At 40.5% G+C, this 25,621-nt stretch overlaps 1 protein-coding gene across 2 annotated transcripts in view; it reads left to right on the top strand.

The window, feature by feature from the left end:
• Window positions 1-25,621, top strand: part of RNF144B (ring finger protein 144B) — a 158,973-nt gene that overhangs the window by 113,017 nt on the left and 20,335 nt on the right. For both annotated transcript variants that reach the window (XM_061398753.1, XM_061398752.1), the window contains exon 4: window positions 12,016-12,076. In XM_061398753.1, the coding sequence (XP_061254737.1) occupies window positions 12,016-12,076 (61 nt within the window). The remainder of the gene's footprint in view (window positions 1-12,015; window positions 12,077-25,621) is intronic.

Raw genomic sequence — 25,621 nt, 5'->3', positions numbered from 1 at the left:
ATATCTGAAAAACAGAACAAAAACATACTCCAACCTAAACTATGGTATTTCTCATATTCTCCAAAGTCTGTTTCCCATTAGATGAGTAAGAGACACTCTGGGGCATTGAAGGACCATTTCTGTACTCATAGGTCATGCTAAGAGCCTGCCTGAAGATGGGCATGAATTGCAGTAGTCAACTGTTCTTAACCAACTTGCCACTATTTTTTTCCCCCAGAATAAAAAACAAATGCAGTGGTGGTGATTGTCTCTCATTTTTGAGTTGAGAAATGATGCGATTATAACGGAGTTATTGGTGGCTTCATCAGTTTATATGGGGTGACTCTTTTCAAAGCAAATACCTCACACACATGAACTTGGGCTACACCGTCTCCCTTTCTGACTTGCTTGACATCATACTTTGCTCATATACAGTTGTTATTATAATACATAGTTCTTAATCTATATATTATTGAGTCTATCACAGTGGTACATCCAGATTGTGCTTCTCTGGATTCTGTCTCTGTTACTACTTTTCCTATCATTAAAAAAAACACACACACACACTTATTTTTATAGGTAACACATAAATATACTTTGCTTGTTAAGAATAATTCTGGTTAAGGCTGAGGTTCCCTTTGTGATGCTCTGTTTGTATTACAATACATGATCCTTCACTGTTCATTTTCTTATAAAATGCATGGAAGTATAAAATTTTTCCTCCTTAAAGGACACCAGGAATTTAAGTTCTTTCCTCTGAACGCTTTCCTATGTAGGTCTAGCTCACAGAGTTGACTCTGCTTCATATTTGTGTCTCCTGCAAGCTTTAGTGCTTCCAAATTGGCTCAGCTGTGGCTCTTTGCCTTCACTTCAATTTATCAGGAGTAGCTTCATCAGCAAAGGATTCAATGCCCAATCCAAAACCTGTTTGCTTATGTAAGACACAGTGGAAAAGGCAGCTCCCCTTCAATGTCATGGAAGCTGGTGGGAGTAGTGACTGGAGAACTTGTGTCCTAGAGGGGCACCCACTGGGAGCCAGGGAAAAGGAAAACTTTCCTCTCTTGTGTCATCTGGTCCTTCCAGCTGTTGCTCAGCAGTGTTTGATCCAGGAATCTTGTCCAACATGGAATTATGAAAGGCAGGACACAGATGGTTGGTTCTGATAGCATTACTTTAGGCACAGCCTTTGCTTGAAGTTAGTAGCCCTGTTAGAAAGGCGGTGACTCACTGAAGCAGTTTCCTTACTGTGTTAGGGCAGTAACATAACCATCACTTACAGGGAAACATGAACCATGTGTCTGGACCATGTCAGATTTGAGCAGCAAGCACATAAATGCCTACCATCACAGGACCTGAGAAGTGGGACTTTCTCCTGTGGCCAGCTGGTGGTGGATGGCTGGGAACAGCTTCTCACCTACCCATCCTCCTTCCAAGTCCGAGGCCACTGGAACAACCCGCCTTTGCTGCTGGTGCTACAGCATGCACCAGAGGGCGAATGGATGCAACTGTTCTTCTCAAGAACAGGGGCTCCAGAATCGCTATAGGAAGGGATTTAGGGTGGGATGCTGGAAAGACTGGGATGGGGGGTGTGGGGGGTGCCAAGAAATTTAAAGCTGCATTTGCAAAATAAACACAGTTTTTACTCATGAAAGTGAAAGTGTTAGTCGCTCAGTCATGTCTGACTCTTTGTGACCCCATGAACTATAGTCCGTCAGGCTCCTCTGTCCATGGAATTCTCCAGGCAAGAATAGTGTAGTGGGTTGCCATTCCCTTTTCCAAAGTATCTTCTTGACCCAGGGTTTGAACTTGGGTCTCCTGCTTTATAGGTGGATTCTTTACCATCTGAGCCACCAGGGAAGCCCCTTAGTTTTTCCTCATATCACATGTTTATTTAGGGTAGTTTTGGTAAGTGAAGTGAAAGTCGCTGAGTTGTGTCCAAGACTTTGTGACCCTGTGGGTTATACAGTTCATGGAATTCTCCAGGCCGGAATAGCTACCCAGGAGTGGGTAGCTGTTCCCTTCTCCAGGGGATTTTGCCAACCCAGGGATCGAACCTAGGTCTCCCACATTGCAGGTGGATGCTTTACCAGCTGAGCCACCAGGGAAGCCCAAGAATACTGGAGTGGGTAGCCTATCCCTTCTCCAGCGGATCTTCCTGACCCAGGAATCTAACCGGGTTCTCCTGCATTGCAGTCGGATTCTTTACCAGCTAAGCTAGGCTGCTGGAATTATAAGAGATCCCGTAGTTCCCCCAATCACCCTTTAGCACTGTCTCCACTTGCCCTCTAAGTAATTAATTAATTAGTTAGACTGCGCCAGATCTTGGTGTGGCATCTAGAATCTTTTAATTGTAGCATGTGGGCTCTATTTCCCTGACTCAGGATCGAGCCCAGCCCCCCTTCACTGGGAGCACAGAGTCTTAGCTGCTAGACCACCAGGGAAGTCTCACCATCTTTTTATTTAACTCTATTTTTCCTCCTGTTATCAAGAGTATGACACTGGGGCAAATGGCCATATTGCTGCTCCTGTGGTTTTAGGGTCTGAATGGGAAGGGACTGAATGTGTCTGTAACAGTCTTTGGCTGTAATATGTGTCGGCTGAAAAAGAGTAAAACTTTGGGGCAGCACGGGATAAAGAAATCTGCCATACTGGAGTCAGTAGACACTTTTGAGATTCCAAGCTGACTTTTGTTTTAGAACATATTTAAGGCTTTGTGTTAAAACTGCATGTGAGTGGAGAGTGAGGTTTCTAAGCTTCTTCTTTAACTGAAGGCAAATAAAAGAAGACTCAGCAGTGGTGGAGGGAATGTATCACATGGATGGTTGTGCACGTGGGAACATCCCTTTTACCCATCAGTGGGCTGAGGGCAGGAGGCAGGGCATGACATGGGAAGATGTCCTGAGGCCTTGTTGTTGTTTAGTCTCTAACTTGTGTCCGACTCCTTGCAACACCATGGGCTGTGGCCCACCAGGCTCCCCTGTCCATGGAATTTCCCAGGCAAGGATACTGACCTAGGCATTGGACCTGTGTCTCCTGCACTGGCAGATGGATTCTTTACCACTGAGCCACCAGGGAAGCCCAAGGTATCTGTAGAACAGGTGAAAAAAGAAGACGAAAAGCAGCCCTTTTCTGAGAGATTCCTGGTCCTGGAATGCCAGGTCTCCTCCACCTTTCAGTTCCCCAGTGAGCCCTGCCTTCTGGCTCTAAGACAATGATGCCCTCTTGTTTTCTCAGCTATGATTTGATAGCTGGTTTGAGCTTGGTTTCCCTGGTGGCTCAGTGTAAAGAACCCACCTGCCAATGCAGGAGATGCAGATTTGATCCCCGAGTCGGAAGATCCCCTGGAGAAAGAAATGGCCACCCACTCCGGTATTCTTGCCTGGAAAATCCCATGGACAGAGGAGCCTGGTGCGACACAGTCGATGGGGTCGCAAAGGAATTGAACATGACTTAGTGACGAAACAGCAACAGCAATGAGCTTAGTTTACTACAGTCAGATAAATGGGCAAATGTACCGGTTCTTATTTTCTGGGTTGTGATAGGAAACATTCTCAGTTTCTGTGTTAGTGTGATAGGGCATTTATCACAAGGCCAGTACTATTTCTCTTGTATTTTTTTGCAAGTCACGTGTATGTGTGTGTTAGTTGCTCAGTCGTGTCCAACTCTTGGCAACCCCATGGATTGTAGCTCACAAGGCTCCCCTGTCCCTGGAATTCTCCAGGCAAGAATATTGGAGTGGTTTGCCATTCCTTTCTCCAGGGAAGCTTCCCAACCCTGGGATCGAACCCAGGTCTCCCACATTGTGGGCAGATTCTTTACCCTCTGAGCATAGCTCTTCAAAAATTGCCAAAACCTTAACATGCTGTCATGATCAATTCCATGGTCAGTTCCGTCTCTAGATATACTGATCTTTTGTATTCTGTGTTCAGCCTGTTCCTTTAATTTTTAAAAGCAACATATAAAACTCCTAGAGGAGAACATTGGCAAAACACTCTCTGACATACATCACAGCAGGATCCTCTATGACCCACCTCCCAGAATATTGGAAATAAAAGCAAAAATAAACAAATGGGACCTAATTAACCTTAAAAGCTTCTGCACATCGAAGGAAACTATCAGCAAGGTGAAAAGACAGCCTTCAGAATGGGAGAAAATAATCGCAAATGAAGCAACTGACAAACAACTAATCTCAAAAATATACAAGCAACTCCTACAGCTCAACTCCAGAAAAATAAATGATCCAATCAAAAAATGGGCCAAAGAACTAAATAGACATTTCTCCAAAAAAGACATACAGATAGCTAACAAACACATGAAAAGATGCTCAACATCACTCATTATCAGAGAAATGCAAATCAAGACCACTATGAGGTACCATTTCACACCAGTCAGAATGGCTGTGATCCAAAAGTCTACAAATAATAAATGCTGGAGAGGATGTGGAGAAAAGGGAACCCTCTTACACTGTTGGTGGGAATGCAACCTAATACAGCCACTATGGAGAACAGTGTGGAGATTCCTTAAAAAACTGGAAATAGAACTGCCTTATGATCCAGCAATCCCACTGCTGGGCATACACACTGAGGAAACCAGAAGGGAAAGAGACACGTGTACCCCAATGTTCATCGAAGCACTGTTTATAATAGCCAGGACATGGAAGCAACCTAGATGTCCATCAGCAGATGAATGGATAAGAAAGCCATGGTACATATACACAATGGAGTATTACTCAGCCATTAAAAAGAATACATTTGAATCAGTTCTAATGAGGTGGATGAAACTGGAGCCTATTATACAGAGTGAAGTAAGCCAGAAGGAAAAATACCAATATAGTATACTAACGCATATATATGGAATTTAGAAAGATGATAACAATAACCCTGTGTACGAGACAGCAAAAGAGACACTGATGTATAGAACAGTCTTATGGACTCTGTTGCAGAGGGAGAGGATGGGAAGATTTGGGAGAATGGCATTGAAACATGTATACTATCATGTATGAAACGAGTTGCCAGTCCAGGTTCGATGCATGATCCTGGATGCTTGGGGCTAGTGCACTGGGACGACCCAGAGGGATGGTATGGGGAGGGAGGAGGGAGGGGGAACACATGTATACCTGTGATGGATTCATTTTGATATTTGGCAAAACTAATACAATTATGTAAAGTTTAAAAATAAAATAAAATTAAAAAATAAAAATAAAAAAATAAAAGCAACAGTACCAGAAGTGTGCTTTAAAGGGTCAAATCTAAGTAAGGTCTGGCCTTTTTTTCCCCCGCTTCTGTCTTGCCTTTCCAGACCTTGATGGTAGTACATATGTGAAAGCCAGTCCCCAGCTTTTGTGTTTGAACCATTTCACTTTTCCAACTAAAAGACAGTATATATTGTAGGTATCATTATAATGAGAACACATTGCACTCTTAGCAGAAACACTTCTCTGGCTAGCAATCCTGTCTGCCCTCTCTTTTTCTTTAGTCTTTGAAAGGTTCGTGTCAATGTAGGTGGTGATGCTTGCTCAAATATTATGGGATGGGCATAGTTCATAATGGTACACAAGGATATGTCTTTTATTTCTTCCATTTGTGGATGTTAGATCTATCCAGTTAACTTGTATGTATAATAGTTATAGCACCCCACATATACATATATTCTGAATTCCCTGCTTATGCTCTGCTGTAGGTGGAGGGGATTGGAAAAGTGAAGACTTTCAGCAGAGTAGGAACTGAGGATTTAATAAGTATCCCCAGGCTTATTTTTAACAACAACAACAAAGACAGTGATTCAGGGCTACAGGTAATCAGTAGGTTTTTGCTGTTAATATTCTGGTATTATTGTTTTTGTTCTATTAAAATGAAACTGAATTTGTCTTTTCTTTGAATTAAAATTTTTTTTCTTTTTGGAAGGAATTTCTATAGTGATGAGGAGAAAACGTGGTCTTTCATTCTTGGATAGGAGGAGAGATAAATTTTTGTTTAACAGGTGAAAGTGAGTGAGTGAAGTCGCTCAGTCGTGTCCAACTCTTTGCGACCCCATGGACAGTAGCCAACCAGGCTTCTCCATCCATGGGATTTTCCAGGCAAGAATACTGGAGTGGCTTGTCATTTATTAGTACAAATTCCAAAGGAGAAATAATTAAAAATCACTTTCAGTCAAGTGCAGAATTTTTTTAGTAGTTGGTTTGAGGGGAATGTTCTCTCAGTATTTGAGAGGATACTTAGAAATTTTTGTTTCTGTTGCATGAATATGAGTCCAGTTAGTAGATTAGAATTCATTGAATAAAGTAAGTACCATTAGTTCATACTGATCTAAATAAATAAATGAACAAACAAATACATGAGGGATAAGGGACAACCTTTCCTTATAATAGAATTATAATTTATAAATACAGAATGAATGATAAAAATCAAAAATCATTATTAAACGCCACAATAATAATTATAGGCAAGAATTATTTATTTTAAAGTCTTACAGGATTTGTTACAATATTGCTTCTGTTTTATGTTCTGGGTTTTTGGCTGTGAGGCGTGTGGAATCTTAGCTTCCTGACCAGGGATTGAAGCTGCACCCGCCACATTGGAAGCCAAGTCTAAACCCCTGGACCACAAGGGAAGTCCCTAGGCAAGAATTATTGATAAATACAAAAATTAGTAGGAAAACCTATAATGAGAAATGGGATATTTGTAGACTCAAAATATCTCCCTACAAAATACTTGGTGGTTACAAAAAATACAGAAGTCCGACAAATCACCTTGCTGTGCTATGCTCAGTCATGTTCAGTTCTCTGTGACACTATGGACTGTAGCCCGCCAGGCTCCTTTGTCCATGGAGTTCTTCAGGCAAGAATGCTGGAGTGGGTTACCATTTCCTACTCCAGGGTATCCTGACCCAGGGATCGAACCTGGGTCTCCTGCATTACAGGCGGTTTCTTTGCAGTCTAAGCCACCTTGCTGCTGCTGCTGCTAAGTCGCTTCAGTTGTGTCCGACTCTGTGCGAGCCCATAGACAGCAGCCCACCAGGCTCCCCCATCCCGGGGATTCTCCAGGCAAGAATACTGGAGTGGGTTGCCATTTCCTTCTCCAATGCATGAAAGTGAAAAGTGAAAGTGAAGTCGTTCAGTCTTGTCCGACTTATCGACCCCACGGACTGCAGCCTACCAGGCTCCTCCATCCATGGGATTTTCCAGGCAAGAGTACTGGAGTGGGGTGCCATTGCCTTCTCCACTGAGCCACCTTAACCAAATTAAAAAGTTAATATTGACAGTAATGAGACAGGTTGTCCTCATGTATCTCCTGATGGCCCGACATCACTTCTGTGATATTCTTGCTAAAAATGCACAACCTCAGCGTAATCATGAGAAAGAATCAGACAAATCCATGCTGGAGAATATTGTACACAATAAGTGGCCTGAACCCTTCAAACATGTCAAGGTCATGAAAGCCAAAAACATATGGAGAAACCACCATAGATTGGAGAAGGTTAAGGAGGCATGGCAACTAAATGATAGGTGGTATCCTGAATTGGATCTTGGACTGAGAAAAAAGAGATTACTGGGACAATTTGTAAAGTTTGAATATGGCCCTCAGATTATTTTATATCAATGTAAATTTCATTATTTTAATAATTAACTGTGGTTATGTAACTAAGGTGTTCCTGTTAGGAGAAATTGAGGGGAATGACATTTAGGAACCCTATACAAGTTTTTGCAACTTTTTGTAAGTCTAAAGTTATTTTGAAATAAAAAGGTTAAAAAGGAATGTCCTGATATGTCTTTGAATGATTTGGAATTGCTTTGTTCACAGGAAGAGGATAATTGAATACATAACATACCTCATTATAATCTTTTCCATTATTCTCTAGGATTTCTGTTTTGCAATCAATTTTAGTGTCCTTGTGATTTATTTCTTTTTTTAAGCAGTAGTTCCTTAACCTTTAGCCTGATTGAACCTTCAGTAATCATCCTAAACATTTATTTCAATTTTATAATTGTAAAAGACCTTGAGCAGTAGTGACTTTGCTTCAGATTGCAATGGAACCAGAAATTTAATACTCTGAATCATCTTTTTTTTTTTTTAACTAAAGTTTATACATACAAAGTTAAGTAAGTCAGAAAGAGAAAAGCAAATACTGTATATTAATGCATGTATGGGGAGTCTAGAAAAATGAGATAGGTGGTCTTATTTGCAAGGCAGAAATAGAGACAGATGTAGAGAACAAACGTATGGGTACCATGGGGGAAGAGGAGGTGAGATGAATTGGGAGAGTGACATATATACTCTGTTGATATTATGCATAAAATAGATAACTAATGAGAACCTGCTGGGTAGCAGAGTGAACTCTGCTCAGTGCTCTGTGTTGCTCTAAATGAGATGGAGATCCAAAAAGGCGGGGGGCGGGGTGGTATATGTAAATGTACAGCTGACTCACTTTGCTGTACAGCAGAAACTAACACAACATTGTAAAGCAAGTATACTCTGATAAAAATTAATTTAAAAAGAAAACCAGAAAATGTCAAAGTATATAAAAACATTTCAGAAAATTAGCTCTAATCTGTGAAATCTAACAGACGATAAGATCAAGGAATAGATCTTTTTTTTAACTTATGTGTACATTATTACCTCCTGAGTAATTTAAGTTCCTTGAAGGCAGCTTCTGTATCTCCTTCTTTTGTATCCCAAGCTTCCAGCCAACACTTTACCCATAATAGACTCTAAATGAGTATATAGAGAAGATGTAAGTCCAGGAGGGAGGCTCTAGAGAAGAGAGTGGTGTGTTTTGTGTTAACTTGATTCCAAAAGGATCAAACAGAGTGAGAAATGATGGAACTAACTCTTTGTGATCACAGATTTCAACAGAAAAATTGATTTACTGTGTTAAGGCCTAATTCCATACAAAATTTTGATCTAGAAAACAATAAAATAGGAGCTACAAAGTAGAGGAAGGGACAAAAAAAGCTAGAGACCTCTGACTTCCCTTATTGGCAGTAATGTGTGCTCAGATGAAATTTATCTTTCTAATATAAAATTAAACTTTCATCGCTACCATTGTTGACTTTTTTTACTGAATTAATTTCTGTCATTTTTCTCATTAGAATTTCATCTCTGTCTGAAACATTATCTCATCTCTTGTTTGCTTTGTCTTCCATCAACTCTGTTGGACTTAGCTGTTGTATAAATTGCTTGTTATTGATCAGAATTTTTAGGGGTTGACTTCAGGGGTTTGAAGGTCTTCATCAGTTCAGAATCTGTTTTAGGCGGTAGTGGGGCTTCCCTGGTGGCTCGGTTGGTAAAGAATTGCCTGCAGTGTGGGATACCTGAGTTTAATCCCTGGACTGGGAAGATCCCTTGGAGAAGGGAAGCCTACCCACTCCAGTATTCTGGCCTGGAGAATTCCAAGGACTGTATAATCCATGGGGTCGCAAAGAGTCAGACACGATTGAGCAACTTTCACTTTCACAGGCGGAGTACAAGACTGTCATATAGAATCAAAGACCTTAAGTGGGTTTTGGTGGGGGGTTGTTAAAAATAGGTTTCTAAAATATCACTGAGGTCTCTTGGGTCCAGATGACATCATTCCCCAAGTACCCTTGGCCCTCAAATTAATGTACAATTAGATTATTTGTCCTCCACCTGCAGTGAATCAGTGACTAAGTCAAGAATTTTACTGATTTCTTAATGTCTCTCTTCACAAGCCTGTACGTTGTTTCCAACTCTGCATTTTATTTGAGACGCCTTTGTCTTTCAGGAAAGAGGTCCAGATAGTATTATAACAGATGAGACAATACTGACTTTCAGTATGATAAAAGCCTAACTGAATTTTAAAAAATTTAGGGTAAAACCAATATCACATAAAATTAACCATAATCAAGCTGCTGCTGCTGCTAAGTCGCTTCAGTCGTGTCCGACTCTGTGCGACCCCGTAGACGGCAGCCCAACAGGCTCCCCCGTCCCTGGGATTCTCCAGCCAAGAACGCTGGAGTGGGTTGCCATTTCCTTCTCCAGTGCATGAAAGTCAGAAGTGAAAGTGAAGTCGCTCAGTTGTGTCCGACTCTTAGCGACCCCATGGACTGTAGCCCACCAGGCTCCTCCATCCAGGGGATTTTCCAGGCAAGAGTACTGGAGTGGGGTGCCATTGCCTTCTACATAATCAAGCTAATGAGCTTTTATTTAAGGTGCCAGATTGAAAATGCAACGTTTTCCCCCTCCCCATTGGAAAAAAATGTTATAATTAAGTTTATGTTTTACCCGATTTTAGTTGGTACATAGAAGGCTGACGGAGAAGGCAATGGCACCCCACTCCAGTACTCTTGCCTGGAAAATCCCATGGATGGAGGAGCCTGGTAGGCTGCAGTCCATGGGGTCGCTAGGAGTTGGACACAACTGAGCGACTTCACTTCACTTTCACTTTTCACTTTCATGCATTGGAGAAGGAAATGGCAACCCACTCCAGTGTTCTTGCCTGGGGAATCCCAGGGACAGGGGAGCCTGGTGGGCTGCCATCTTATGGGGTCGCACAGAGTCAGACACGACTGAAGTGACTTAGTAGTAGAAGGCTGAACTTGCCTATTTTGTTGTTCTTCATACATTTTAGCTAACTTAGCTTGATTCATTTACAGAATAAACAAATCGATTTTTTTTGTAAGGAGGAGAATTAGATTTTCATTATCTTTTAAAATGTATCATGGTTGTTAAATACCATGTTAGATACCTTATTTTTATTTTATTTTTTTATTTTTTTTTAATTTAATTTTATTTTTAAACTTTACGTAATTGTATTAGTTTTGCCAAACATCAAAATGAATCCATCACAGGTATACATGTGCTCCCCCTCCTGAATATACCTTATTTTTAAACTCAGGTTTTCTCAAAGCAGACTGCCATTAGTTGCAAGAGCTTTTATCTAGATAGATTTTATAGCAAAAGTATGTCATGTTTTACAGTTGCAATTTCCAAGGCTAAGGCTATGTGCTTTATCAACTTGATGAATGTCTGAAAACCTAAAGTCCTTTGATTTTTCTCAGTTGTAAGTCTTTTAAGCAATGTCAATATATTTATATGTTGACGTCAGTGGAATTATTATTTTTAGAATGCCAGTTTAAGAGCAGTTTGCTTTTCCTGCATCTGCCTTTGAAATGCAATTTAAAATGATTAATCTGAAATGTCATTTAGTTAGATATGAATCACTGTTATTTATTAGTGCCATCTGAAATGGAAATAGGCGCTTAGCCACAAGAAATATCTTTAGGCACGTCTTCTCTGCCAGGGCATGGATGACAATGAATGATCACCAGAGGCCCGTGAAGTGATGTTCGTCAAAAGAAATGGTGTTTCTATTGCTTAGAAAGTACTATTCCCTAGCTGATGAATGAAGTTATGTTATTCCTGAGGCAGTATCTGCCTGATCTTAAAGTTTTAAAGCTAGAATTATAATCTTTTTTTCTTTTTTCATAGAAACCCCAGCTACTTCCTGCATTTGAATCATCAGGCTTTATTTAAAGAATGGTGCTCAGTAGGTTAAGATGAAAATCTTTTAAAAATGTATTAAGTGAAGAGAGAAAAGGAGCATTGTTTCTATATGTGCACAGATAATTTGCAAAGTCCAAATGTTTGGTTGTCTAGTCTTGTTTGTTGTTGTTTAGCCCCTAAGTTGTGTCTGACTCTTTTGCCACCCCATGGACTGTAGCCCACCAGGCTCCTTGGTCCCTGGGGATTTCTCAGGCAAGACTACTGGAGTGGGTTGCCAATTCCCACTAGTCTCGATTCTGATAAAAGAATGGAAGATGATCACTGAGTTCTGTCACTGATGCCTTGAGCAGGGAATCCTAACCATGGCTGAGGATTGGGGATGATTTGGGAACTGCTGCTTCTGTTTAACTGCATGAACAGTATAAGGAAAATGAAATTTGCAGATAGCTGGTATAGAGAAGATACAGTAAACCAGATAAGAAAAAGGGATTGTAAAAAGACGGGTAACTTGGGGCTCCCTGATGAAAGTAAGGAAAGAAGTGACATCTCATCTTTTGAATATCTCTGGTTTCAGATTGCCTGTTTGGTACCTGTGGATCAGTTTCAGCTTTATCAGCGGTTAAAATTTGAACGAGGTATGTACATGCTCTTCTTTTCATCCTGATGGTGGATGTGGTTTTACGTGTGTCCTCTTTACACTAACCTGTGTGTAAGATTAAGGCAGCTGTGAGCTGTCAGCAAAGCCACAGGGTACTCAGAAAAAGGCAAACTGTAATTGCAACATAAAATTTTAACTTTCTCAACCACAGCCAGAAAAAAATGCAGACTAGCAGGAAATGGAACTTTGCTTATGTTGCTTGTTGTATAGTTTTAATTGGGCTTATGTGAGAGAAATTCTGCAAAAGTTAAATACTTTCGCAATAATAGTATGACAAATAGAAGTGAAGTGAAAGTCACTCAGTCGTGTCCGACTCTTTGCAACCCCATGGTTGATACAGTCCCTGGAATTCCCCAGGCCAGAATACTGGAGTGAGTAGCCTTTCCCTTCTCCAGGGGATCTTCCCAACCCAGGGATCAAACCCAGGTCTCCTGCATTGCAGGCGGATTCTTTACCAACTGAGCCACAAGGGAAGCCCATGACAAATAGAAAGTGACCCTCAAAATGAGTTTTACCACCACTTTCCCTAATCCACCCAAACATTTTCACTGCTCATTGTGATATCCACTGCCCTTCTGATTATACTTGTAATCATAGCCAGTGACTGAGTATATCATTCTAATGCTATTTGCAATTGCGTGCTAAGTCAGTTCAGTTGGGTCCGACTCTTTTGCGGCCCTATGGACTAGAGCCGCCAGGCTCCTCTGTCTATGGGGATTCTCCAGGCAAGGATACTGGAGTGGGTTGCCTTGCTCTCCTCCAGGGGATCTTCTTAACCCAGGGATTGAACCCATGTTTCTTATTGTCCCCTGCACTGGCAGGCAGGTTCTTTACCACTAGTACTGCCTGAGGAGCCCTGCTATTTACAATGTATTGGACTAATTTTCTTTCTGATCTTAGACTTGGGGTAATTTATATAGCTTTTCTATTTGTATTACCTTTTTATCTGTAGGAATCATTTTTTTTTGCGGGGCGGGGGGTGGGGGTGGTGGTGGTGTGTTTTTCCATATCTGAGAAGTAGGAGAAGATTGTTTTCCCTGGGACTCACAGACCTGTGTAATCTCATCAATTATGTAAAATAAACTCTAACATGAACATCCAGTTTTCCTGATTGCTAGCTTTTGAATCTGGATTAATAAAGTCCAGAGGTAAGACAGTAAGGAAAGAAGTGAACTATTTTTTTTTAATGTGCCAGTAAATTTGGTGAACACAATTTATCTCATTTAATTTTTGCAATTACCCTGATGGAAAATTGTTACATGAAAACAGAAAGAGCATAAAGGGGGTAAGGATAGGAACATTTGCAGGAGAATCACAGGATGGCATTCACTGCCTTTGACCAATGTTTGGTTCAATCTCATAGGCTTATTTTTCTCAGCAAGCCAAAAGCAGATTCATCTTTCATGGGTACGTCATTTAACGAAATGTGTAAGACTGGTATATTAAGGTGGAATTTAATTATTAAACAATTCTTGGGCTGCATTGCTTTGCGTTGCACTTTTGCCCTCTTTTGTATGCTCATGTTCAGTCGTGTCTGACTCTTTGTGACCCTGTGGACTCTATAGCCCACCAGGCTCCTCTGTCCATGGGATTTCCCAGGCAAGAATACTGGAGGGGGTTGCCCCACTTTCTCCTCCAGGGGATCTTCCTAACCCAGGGATCGAACCTGCATCTTCTGCATTGACAGGTTGATTCTTTACCATTGAGCCAGTAAAGAACATAATTTATGAAGCAACAGAGTGGGGAGTGTTTTCAGTTCAAGTGAGACTATTCCATCATAAAAATTTACATGCTAAAGCAAAATGCTGTCCTTATTCCCAGAGGCAATAACAAGGGATGTTTTATAGGATATTTGCTAATCTAATTGTTATAAAATTCTGAAAGAGATGGGAATACCAGACCACCTGACCTGCCTCTTGAGAAACCTATATGCAGGTCAGGAAGCAACAGTTAGAATTGGACATGGAATGACAGACTGGTTCCAAATCAGGAAAGGAGTACGTCAAGGCTGTATATTGTCACCCTGATTATTTAACCTATATGCAGAGTACATCATGAGAAACACTGGGCTGGAAGAAGCACAAGCTGGAATCAAGATTGCCGGGATAAATATCAATAACCTCAGATATGCAGATGACACCACCCTTATGGCAGAAAGTGAAGAGGAACTAAAAAGCCTCTTGATGCAAGTGAAAGAGGAGAGTGAAAAAGTTGTCTTAAAGCTCAACATTCAGAAAACGAAGATCATGGCATCTGGTCCCATCACTTCATGGAAAATAGATGGGGAAACAATGGAAACAGCGTCAGACTATTTTTTTGGGCTCCAAAATCACTGCAGATGGTGATTGCAGCCATGAAATTAAAAGATGCTTACTCCTTGAAAGGAAAGTTATGACCAACCTAGATAGCATATTGAAAAGCAGAGACATTACTTTGCCAACAAAGGTCTGTCTAGTCAAGGCTATGGTTTTTCCTGTGGTCATGTATGGATGTGAGAGTTGGACTATGAAGAAAGCTTAGCGCCGAAGAATTGACGCTTTTGAACTGTTGTGTTGGAGAAGACTCTTGAGAGTCCCTTGGACTGCAAGGAGATCCAACCAGTCCATTCTAAAGGAGATCAGTCCTGGGTGTTCATTGGAAGGACTGATGCTAAAGCTGAAACTCCATTACTTTGGCCACCTCATGCAAAGAGTTGACTCATTGGAAAAGACCCTGATGCTGGGAGGGATTAGGGGTAGGAGGAGAAGGGGACAACAGAGGATGAGATGGGTGGATGGCATCACCGACTAGATGGACATGAGTTTGAGTGAACTCCAGGAGTTGGTGATGGACAGGGAGGCCTGGTGAGCTGCGATTCATGGGGTCGCAAAGAGTCGGTCACGACTTAGCGACTGAACTGAATTGATATAAAAACTTTGCAGTCTCAAAACAACTTATAGGAAGATGCAAATAGGATATTGTGGAACATGCTGTCAGAACCAGCAGAATCAGATGAACTTTAGGTTTAATGGATAAAGACATAGAATGATACACTGTCTATACTGTCCTGTGTGGATTCCGAGCTAACCAGAGGAATTGATGATGGGATAGTTTATATATCAGCCCTCCCTAATCCATCCACATGGGCTGGTTAGATTGAGCATTGCAGCATCACATGCTGATTAATGGTGTCAAACATCTGCTCTGACATTCTCTCACTTTATCCCAATATCCTCCACTACATAAATACATTACTGCTGGAATAAAGGCATTCACCTCGTGGATGGATGTGGCTGGTAGCCAGTGCCATGATTGGAGGGCTCTTACCTAGAGAAAGTCTAAGGAGGTAGGTTGCATTTTCAGACTTCTTAAATGGTGAGACCCGTCAGTCTCACCAGTCCCATTCAGTGATCAGGGCTCAGCCTGTCTGTAGGATTCCCTTGTTCCTGATGTACCTCTCCTCCTCCATGACCGTCACCTCTCCCCCTACCCACTTCCCCATCAGTCAGTAGCAGGCCTTATTCCTCATTGTTTACAAACATTGTTTTAGATAAAATGTCTTTTTTTGTGATTTATTAGACAAATTCTAATAGTACCAGGCATTAAAGCTTTCTGTAAGTCGGTTCTTACGGATGAATATAAATTTTTAGTGCATTCTAAAAATAGTGTGAATGCTGGCTCCACCCCTTACTAGACTGTGTAACCTTGGTTTCTGTACCTCAGTTTTTTCATCTATAAAATGGGGATAATAATGGTCCCCATACCATGGGTTTGAGATGAGGATTAAATGAATTAAGAAAATTGGAGGGATTGAGACTTGCCTGGGACCATACAGGTGTGTCTCAGCTTCCTCATCTGTAAAATTTTTTGAATTGGGTAATTAAAAAAATTTTTTTATTTTATTTTTTGGCTGTGTGGCATGTGGGCTCTTAGATCCTGGACCAGGGATCAAACCCATGTCCCCTGCTTTGGAAGCATGGAGCCTAAACCACTGGACTACTAGAGAAGTCCCTATACTTTTTATTGGAGTTAAAAACATCATTAAATTTACCATTTCACCCATTTTAGGTGTGTAATTCAATGGCATTAAGAATATTTACAATGTTGTACAGCCATCACCACCATCCACTTGCAAAACTTTGATCATCCCAGGCAGAAGAAACCCTGTAATATCTAAACAGTAACTTCCTTCCCCACTTCTCCCAGCCCCTGATAACCTCTAATCTACTTTCCGTTCTGTGAATTTGCCCAGTCTAGATACTTTGTGTAAGTGGGATCACACAATATTTTCCTTTTGTGTCTGGCTTATCTCCATCCACGTTGTAGCATGTATCAGAACTTCATGTCTTTTTATGGTTGAATAATGTCCCATTGTGTATACCTACCACTTTTTGTGTATCTCTTCATCTGTTGATGGACACTTGGGTTGTTTCTACTTTTTGGCTGTTGTGAATCACGATGCGTGAACATTGGAGCACAAATACCTGTTCAAGCCCCTGCTTTCCATTCTTATGGGTATATGGCTAGCAGTGGAATTGCCAGGTCATAGGGCAAGTTAGGAACTGCCAAACTGTAAAACTCTGTAGTTTAATTAGACATTTATTAACATTAAATTAACTGGTGGAAAGTAAAACTCATTGGCTGGACTCTTGAGACAGAATTGGAGAGATTGTTTTTACTCTGAAAAAAATGTAGAATCAGATTAGAGACATCTCTATCTTAGTAAGAAAAATTATCATCTGTTTTGTCCAATTTTTATTGACTGCCAATTTAAAGAACTGACTCATTGGAAAAGACCCTGATGCTGGGGAAGATTGAAGGCAGGAGAAGGGGACAACAGAGGATAAGATGGTTGGATGGCATCACTGACTCGATGGACATGAGTTTGAACAAATTCTGGGAGTTGGTGATGGACAGGGAGGCCTGTTGTGCTGCATTCCTTGGGGTCTCAAAAAGTTGGACATGACTGAACAACTGAACTAACTGACCAAGTTCTTTTTTTAGTTTTAACTTGTCATCCAGTATTTTAATTTTCTTTTACCTTATGTTACATATATGATTAGCTTGTCTTTTGTGTCTTTGTTGTCACGTGCGTCTTTGTGGGGGAAATCTTTTGAATAGGAATGGTCCCTAGTCGTCACTTTTTCCACAAAGCAGAGAAACGTCACTTGGCATTGATGGATTATTCTGTGGATCCGCTTTCCATCCATCTGTGATTTTTCCATTGGCTACTTGTGTGTTTCTGGGTTTTCTTTTCTGTGTCTGTCTTCCAATATTAACAAAGAAAAGGGAATACTAAGTTTGGCATGTGTTAGTGATTATTGCTTTACTTTCTACTGGTTCTCAAAGCATATGTCTGATTAAACTAGAATTTTGTTTGTCTCTTGTTTCCATAACTTACTTTTTCAAGTTAGTTTTTTTTTGAAAGCTGGGTTAAGATTATCCATCTCTAGTCCTTAAGCATTTTTTTTCCCCTAATTTTTGTGACCCTTTTTACTTACTGTAATTGCTAGTTGCTTCAATTTCTTGGTAGGTGAATGTGTCTATTCTTGATATTTGCATTATCATAGACTGGTTACAGGGGGTTTCCCTGTTGACTCAATGGTAAAGAATCTGCCTGCCAATACAGGAGACATGGGTTCCATCCCTGGGTCAGGTAGATCCCCTGGAGAAGTAAATGGCAACCCACTCCAGCATTCTTGCCTGGGAAATCCCATGGATGGAGGAGCCTGGCAGGATACACAGTCCATGGGGTGCCAAAGAGTCGGACATGAATTAACTTAGCCACTGAACAACAACAAAGAGTGGTTACAAACTCTTACAAATGGTTTAAGTGCCATTGTTCTCCGTCTTTTTTTTTTTTTTTGAAAAAATATGGTACCTACAGTTTTTGTTTTTTTTTTTTTGAGACTATTTTAAATTTTGTTTTAAAACTTTACAAATTTGTATTAGTTTTGCCAAATATCGAAATGAATCCACCACAGGTATACATGTGTTCCCCATCCTGAACCCTCCTCCCTCCTCCCTCCCCATACCATCCCTCTGGGTCGTCCCAGTGCACCAGCCCCAAGCATCCAGTATTGTGCATCGAACCTGGACTGGCAACTCGTTTCATACATGATATTATACATGTTTCAATGCCATTCTCCCAAAACTTCCCACCCTCTCCCTCTGCAACAGAGTCCATAAGACTGTTCTATACATCAGTGTCTCTTTTGCTGTCTCATACATAGGGTTATTGTTACCATCTTTCTAAATTCCATATATATGCATTAGTATACTGTATTGCTGTTTTTCTTTCTGGCTTACTTCACTCTGTATAATAGGCTCCAGTTTCATCCACCTCATTAGAACTGATTCAAATGTATTCTTTTTAATGGCTGAGTAATACTCCATTGTGTATATGTACCACAGCTTTCTTATCCATTCATCTGCTGATGGACATCTAGGTTGCTTCCATGTCCTGGCTATTATAAACAGTGCTGCAGTGAACATTGGGGTACACGTGTCTCTTTCCCTTCTGGTTTCCTCAGTGTGTATGCCCAGCAGTGGGATTGCTGGATCATAAGGCAGTTCTATTTCCAGTTTTTTAAGGAATCTCCACACTGTTCTCCATAGTGACTGTACTAGTTTGCATTCCCACCAACAGTGTAAGAGGGTTCCCTTTTCTCCACACCCTCTCCAGCATTTATTGCTTGTAGACTTTTGGATCGCAGCCATTCTGACTGGTGTGAAATGGTACCTCATAGAGGTTTTGATTTGCATTTCTCTGATAATGAGTGATGTTGAGCATCTTTTCATGTGTCTGTTAGCCATCTGTATGTCTTCTTTGGAGAAATGTCTATTTAGTTCTTTGGCCCACTTTTTGGTTGGGTCATTTATTTTTCTGGAGTTGAGCTGTAGGAGTTGCTTGTATATTTTTGAGATTAGTTGTTTGTCAGTTGCTTCATTTGCTATTATTTTCTCCCATTCTGAAGGCTGTCTTTTCACCTTTCTAATAGTTTCCTTTGTTGTGCAGAAGCTTTTAAGTTTAATTAGGTCCCATTTGTTTATTTTTGCTTTTATTTCCAATATTCTGGGAGGTGGGTCATAGAGGATCCTGCTGTGATGTATGTCAGAGAGTGTTTTGCCTATGTTCTCCTCTAGGAGTTTTATAGTTTCTGGTCTTATGTTTAGATCTTTAATCCATTTTGAGTTTATTTTTGTGTATGGTGTTAGGAAGTGTTCTAGTTTCATTCTTTTACAAGTGGTTGACCAGTTTTCCCAGCACCACTTGTTAAAGAGATTGTCTTTAATCCATTGTATATTCTTGCCTCCTTTGTCAAAGATAAGGTGTCCATATGTGCATGGATTTATCTCTGGGCTTTCTATTTTGTTCCATTGATCTATATTTCTGTCTTTGTGCCAGTACCATACTGTCTTGATAACTATGGCTTTGTAGTAGAGCCTGAAGTCAGGTAGGTTGATTCCTCCAGTTCCATTCTTTCTCAAGATAGCTTTGGCTATTCGAGGTTTTTTGTATTTCCATACAAATTGTGAAATTATTTGTTCTAGCTCTGTGAAGAATACAGTTGGTAGGTTGATAGGGATTGCATTGAATCTATAAATTGCTTTGGGTAGTATACTCATTTTCACTATATTGATTCTTCCAATCCATGAACATGGTATATTTCTCCATCTATTAGTGTCCTCTTTGATTTCTTTCACCAGTGTTTTATAGTTTTCTATATATAGGTCTTTAGTTTCTTTAGGTAGATCTATTCCTAAGTACTTTATTCTTTTCGTTGCAATGGTGAATGGAATTGTTTCCTTAATTTCTCTTTCTGTTTTCTCATTATTAGTGTATAGGAATGCAAGGGATTTCTGTGTGTTGATTTTATATCCTGCAACTTTACTATAGTCATTGATTAGTTCTAGTAATTTTCTGGTGGAGTCTTTAGGGTTTTCTATGTAGAGGATCATGTCATCTGCAAATATTAAGAGTTTTACTTCTTCTTTTCCAATTTGGATTCCTTTTATTTCTTTTTCTGCTCTGATTGCTGTGGCCAAAACTTCCAAAACTATGTTGAATAGTAATGGTGAAAGTGGGCACCCTTGTCTTGTTCCTGACTTTAGAGGAAATGCTTTCAATTTTTCACCATTGAGGATAATGTTTGCTGTGGGTTTGTCATATATAGCTTTTATTATGTTGAGGTATGTTGCTTCTATTCCTGCTTTCTGGAGAGTTTTTATCATAAATGGATGTTGAATTTTGTCAAAGGCTTTCTCTGCATCTATTGAAATAATCATACGGTTTTTATTTTTCAATTTGTTAATGTGGTGTATTACATTGATTGATTTGCAGATATTGAAGAATCCTTGCATCCCTGGGATAAAGCCCACTTGGTCATGGTGTATGATCTTTTTAATGTGTTGTTGGATTCTGATTGCTAGAATTTTGTTAAGGATTTTTGCATCTATGTTCATCAATGATATTGGCCTGTGGTTTTCTTTTTTTGTGGGATCTTTGTCAGGGTTTGGTATTAGGGTGATGGTGGCCTCATAGAATGAGTTTGGAAGTTTAGCTTCCTCTGCAATTTTCTGGAAGAGTTTGAGCAGGATAGGTGTTAGTTCTTCTCTAAATTTTTGGTAGAATTCAGCTGTGAAGCCATCTGGACCTGGGCTTTTGTTTGCTGGAAGATTTTTGATTACAGTTTCAATTTCCATGCTTGTGATGGGTCTGTTAAGATTTTCTATTTCTTCCTGGTCCAGTTTTGGGAAGTTGTACTTTTCTAAGAATTTGTCCATTTCTTCCACGTTGTCCATTTTATTGGCATATAATTGTTGATAGTAGTCTCTTATGATCCTTTGTATTTCTGTGTTGTCTGTTGTGATCTCTCCATTTTCATTTCTAATTTTATTGATTTGATTTTTCTCCCTTTGTTTCTTTATGAGTCTGGCTAATGGTTTGTCAATTTTATGTATCCTTTCAAAGAACCAGCTTTTGGCTTTGTTGATTTTTGCTATGGTCTCTTTTGTTTCTTTTGCATTTATTTCTGCTCTAATTTTTAAGATTTCTTTCCTTCTACTAACCCTGGGGTTCTTCATTTCTTCCTTTTCTAGTTGCTTTAGGTGTAGAGTTAGGTGATTTATTTGACTTTTTTCTTGTTTCTTGAGGTATGCCTGTATTGCTATGAACTTTCCCCTTAGGACTGCTTTTACAGTGTCCCACAGGTTTTGGGTTGTTGTGTCTTCATTTTCATTCGTTTCTATGAAAATTTTGGTTTCTTTTTTGATTTCTTCTGTGATTTGTTGGTTATTCAGCAGCGTGTTGATCAGCCTCCATATGTTGGAATTTTTAATAGTTTTTCTCCTGTAATTGAGATCTAATCTTACTGCATTGTGGTCAGAAAAGATGCTTGGAATGATTTGTTTTTTTGAATTTACCAAGGCTAGATTTATGGCCCAGGATGTGATCTATCCTGGAGAAGGTTCCATGTGTGCCTGAGAAAAAGGTGAAATTCATTGTTTTGGGATGAAATGTCCTATAGATATCAATTAGGTCTAACTGGTCTATTGTATCATTTAAAGTTTGTGTTTTCTTGTTAATTTTCTGTTTAGTTGGTCTATCCATAGGTGTGAGTGGGGTATTAAAGTCTCCCACTATTATTGTGTTATTGTTAATTTCTCCTTTCATACTTGTTAGCATTTGTCTTACATACTGTGGTGCGCCCGTGTTGGGTGCATATATAATTGTTATATCTTCTTCTTGGATTGATCCTTTGATCATTATGTAGTGACCATCTTTGTCTCTTTTCACAGCCTTTGTTTTAAAGTCTATTTTATCTGATATGAGAATTGCTACTCCTGCTTTCTTTTGGTCCCTATTTGCATGGAAAATCTTTTTCCAGCCCTTCACTTTCAGTCTGTATGTGTCCCCTGTTTTGAGGTGGGTCTCCTGTAGACAACATATGTAGGGGTCTTGTTTTTGTATCCATTCAGCCCGTCTTTGTCTTTTGGTTGGGGCATTCAACCCATTTACGTTTAAGGTAATTACTGCTAAGTATGATCCCGTTGCCATTTACTTTATTGTTTTGGGTTTGAATTTATACACCATTTTTGTGTTTCCTGTCTAGAGAATATATCCTTTAGTATTTGTTGGAGAGCTGGTTTGGTGGTGCAGAATTCTCTCAGCTTTTGCTTGTCTGAAAAGCTTTTGATTTCTCCTTCATACTTGAATGAGATCCTTGCTGGGTACAATAATCTGGGCTGTAGGTTATTTTCTTTCATCACTTTAAGTATGTCTTGCCATTCCCTCCTGGCTTGAAGAGTTTCTATTGAAAGATCAGCTGTTATCCTTATGGGAATTGCCTTGTGTGTTATTTGTTGTTTTTCCCTTGCTGCTTTTAATATTTGTTCTTTGTGTTTGATCTTTGTTAATTTGATTAATATGTGTCTTGGGGTGTTTCTCCTTGGGTTTATCCTGTTTGGGACTCTCTGGGTTTCTTGGACTTGGGTGATTAATTCCTTCCCCATTTTAGGGAAGTTTTCAACAATTATCTCCTCAAGTATTTTCTCATGGTCTTTCTTTTTGTCTTCTTCTTCTGGGACCCCTGTGACTCAAATGTTGTAGCATTTAATATTGCCCTGGAGGTCTCTGAGATTGTCCTCATTTCTTTTAATTCGTTTTTCTTTTATCCTCTCTGATTCATTTATTTCTACCATTCTATCTTCTAATTCACTAATCCTATCTTCTCCCTCTGTTATTCTACTATTTGTTGCCTCCAGAGTGTTTTTAATTTCACTTATTGCATTATTCATTATATATTGACTCTCTTTTGTTTCTTCTAGGTCCTTGTTAAACCTTTCTTGCATCTTCTCAATACTTGTCTCCAGGCTATTTATCTGTGATTCCATTTTGATTTCAAGATTTTGGATCTATTTCACTATCATTATTCGGAATTCTTTATCAGGTAGATTCCCTATCTCTTCCTCTTTTGTTTGGTTTGGTGGGCATTTATCCTGTTCCTTTATCTGCTGGGTGTTCCTCTGTCTCTTCATCTTGTTTAAATTGCTGATTTTGGTGTGTCCTTTCTGTATTCTGGCAGTTTGTGGAGTTCTCTATTGTGGCGTTTCCTTGCTGTGTGTGGGTTTGTACAGGTGGCTTGTCAAGGTTTCCTGGTTAGGGAAGCTTGTGTCAGTGTTCTGGTGGGTGGAGCTGTATTTCTTCTCTCTGGAGTGCAATGAAGTGTCCAGTAATGAGTTATGAGATGTCTGTGGTTTTGGGGTGACTTTGGGCAGCCTGTATCTTGAAGCTCAGGGCTGTGTTCCTTTGTTGCTGGAGAATTCGCTTGGTATGTCTTGCCCTGGAACTTGTTGGCCCTTGTGTGGTGCTTGGTTTCAGTGTAGGTATGGAGGCATTTGATGAGCTCCTGTCAATTAATGTTCCTTGGTGTCAGGAGTTCCCTGGAGTCAGGGTTTGGACTTAAACCTCCTACTTCCAGTTATTGGTCTTATTTTTACAGTAGTTAATGAGATGAGGTGGAATCAATAGAGGAGAGAGTGGGCTAGCCAGTAATCACTTCCTTATGTGCACTCCACAACTGGACCACTCAGAGATGTTCACGGAGTTATATAGAGATCCAGCCAGTAATCAGTTCCCTAAGTGTTCTCCACCGTCTGGAACACACAGAAATTCACAGAGTTGGGTAGAGTAGAGAGGGGTTAGGGAGGAGACACAGGCGACCTGGTGGAGAAAAAGGAGAGTCCAAAGGGAGAGAGAGCAGTCAAGCCAGTAATCTCACTCCCTAGTGAAAAATGGGTACTGAAGATTGGGTTCTTAAAGGTACAAAATTGGTAACAAATACATAAAAGCAAAAATTAAAAATCTAGAGTAGAGTTTGGAATTTCAAAAATACGATGTTAAAGATCGCAAAAATTATAAAGAAAATATAGGTACAAAATTGATAACTAATACCAAAAAGCAAAAGTTAAAAATCTAGAGTAGAGTTTGGAATTTCAGAAATACAATGTTAAAAAAAGAAGAGAGAAAAGAGTTTGGAATTTCAAGAATACAATGTTAAAGAAAGAATGATCGTAAAAATAGTAAAAATATATCTAGGACTTTCTCTGGTTTTGTTGTGAGTATTGTGGGTTCAGTTCATTTTTGGCTAGTTCCTTGGTCCAACTTACATTTCTCAAGATCTATAGGCCCCTTCCTATGTAGTCGGTAGTAACCACAGGGTTTAACCTATTGCCTGTAGCTTACAAGGCAGTTCCCTCTGTTATAGCTTCTTCTGTTTGCTGGTCTCTTCAGTGTCTGGTTTCCGCCCTGACACAAAGGGGACGGTGGAGGACACTTTTTTTTTTTTTTTTTAAGGCTCACTTGTTCAGTCTCGCTGTGGGGAGGGAGGGAGGGATGCTGCAAACAAATAACACTGGTGTGCGCTTGCAGTGCCTCAGCCACACTGGGTCTGCCCCCGCTCACGGGCGTGTAGCCTCCCTGCCCACACTGCTCGGGCTCTAGGTTGCTCCACTGGGAACCATCTGTGGCCGGCCCTGGGCTGCTTGCACCTCCCGGGTCCAAGCCGCTTAGGTTCAGGCACTCGGGTAGTCCTCAGAGGCGCAGACTCGGTTGGGCCTGCGTTTTGTGCCCTTCCCAGGTCCGAGCAGTTCAGGTGATGAGGTGTTTGGCGAGCGCGATTGCTGCGACTTATCGCCTCCCCGCTGCTCGGTTATCTAGGTGTACAACCTGCGCACCTTCTCAGGCAGATGTTGACCGTCCAGACCCCCAAGAAGTTTTAGTTAGCAAAGAAGCCTGCTTACAGTTTTATAGATAATGTCTCTCTGGGGCTGCGATTGCCCCCTTCCGGTTCTGGCTGCCTGTCACCGGAGAGGGAAGGTCTGCAGCTGGCTATCTCTGTTCAGTCCTTTGTTCCGTGCGCAGGCCTGGCGGTGTCTTAGGTTAGGGCTGGCTTTTCGCGTGGTAGATATCCCACATTCTGGTTTGCTAGCCCAAATTATTTCGCTCAGATAGCGCTCAGGGTATTCAGGCCAGCTCCTTACTCTAAGCAATGCAGCCTGCGCCACACCTCCCTGCCCAGCCCCTGCTTGCTAATGGCGTGTGTAGGCGTCTGCGCTGCTTCTCTGCTGGGGGAGTTACCGTAGGGCTCGCAATCTGTGGGTTTTAATTGTTTGTTTATTTTTTCTCCCTGTTATGTTGCCCTCTGTGCTTCCAAAGCTCGGCACAGATTCGGCAGTGAGAAGGTTTCATGGTGTTTGGAAACTTCTCTCTTTTTAAGACTCCCTTCCCAGGATGGAACTCCGTCCCTCCCTCTTTTGTCTCTTTTTTTTGTCTTTTATATTTTTTCCTACCTCCTTTCGAAGACTTGGGTTGCTTTTCTGGGTGCCTGATGTCCTCTGCTGGCATTCAGAAGTTGTTTTGTGGAATTTACTCGGTGTTTAAATGCTCTTTTGATGAATTTGTGGGGGAGAAAGTGTTCTCCCCGTCCTACTCCTCTGCCATCTTGGCTCCTCCCCTTCTGTTTTCCGTCTTAAAAAAGTG

The sequence above is a fragment of the Bos javanicus genome, chromosome 23 (assembly GCF_032452875.1).
Source record: "Bos javanicus breed banteng chromosome 23, ARS-OSU_banteng_1.0, whole genome shotgun sequence".
In the NCBI taxonomy this organism is placed as follows: Eukaryota; Metazoa; Chordata; class Mammalia; order Artiodactyla; family Bovidae; genus Bos; species Bos javanicus.
Note: the sequence above shows the minus strand (reverse complement) of the source record. Positions and strands in the feature narration are given on the sequence as shown.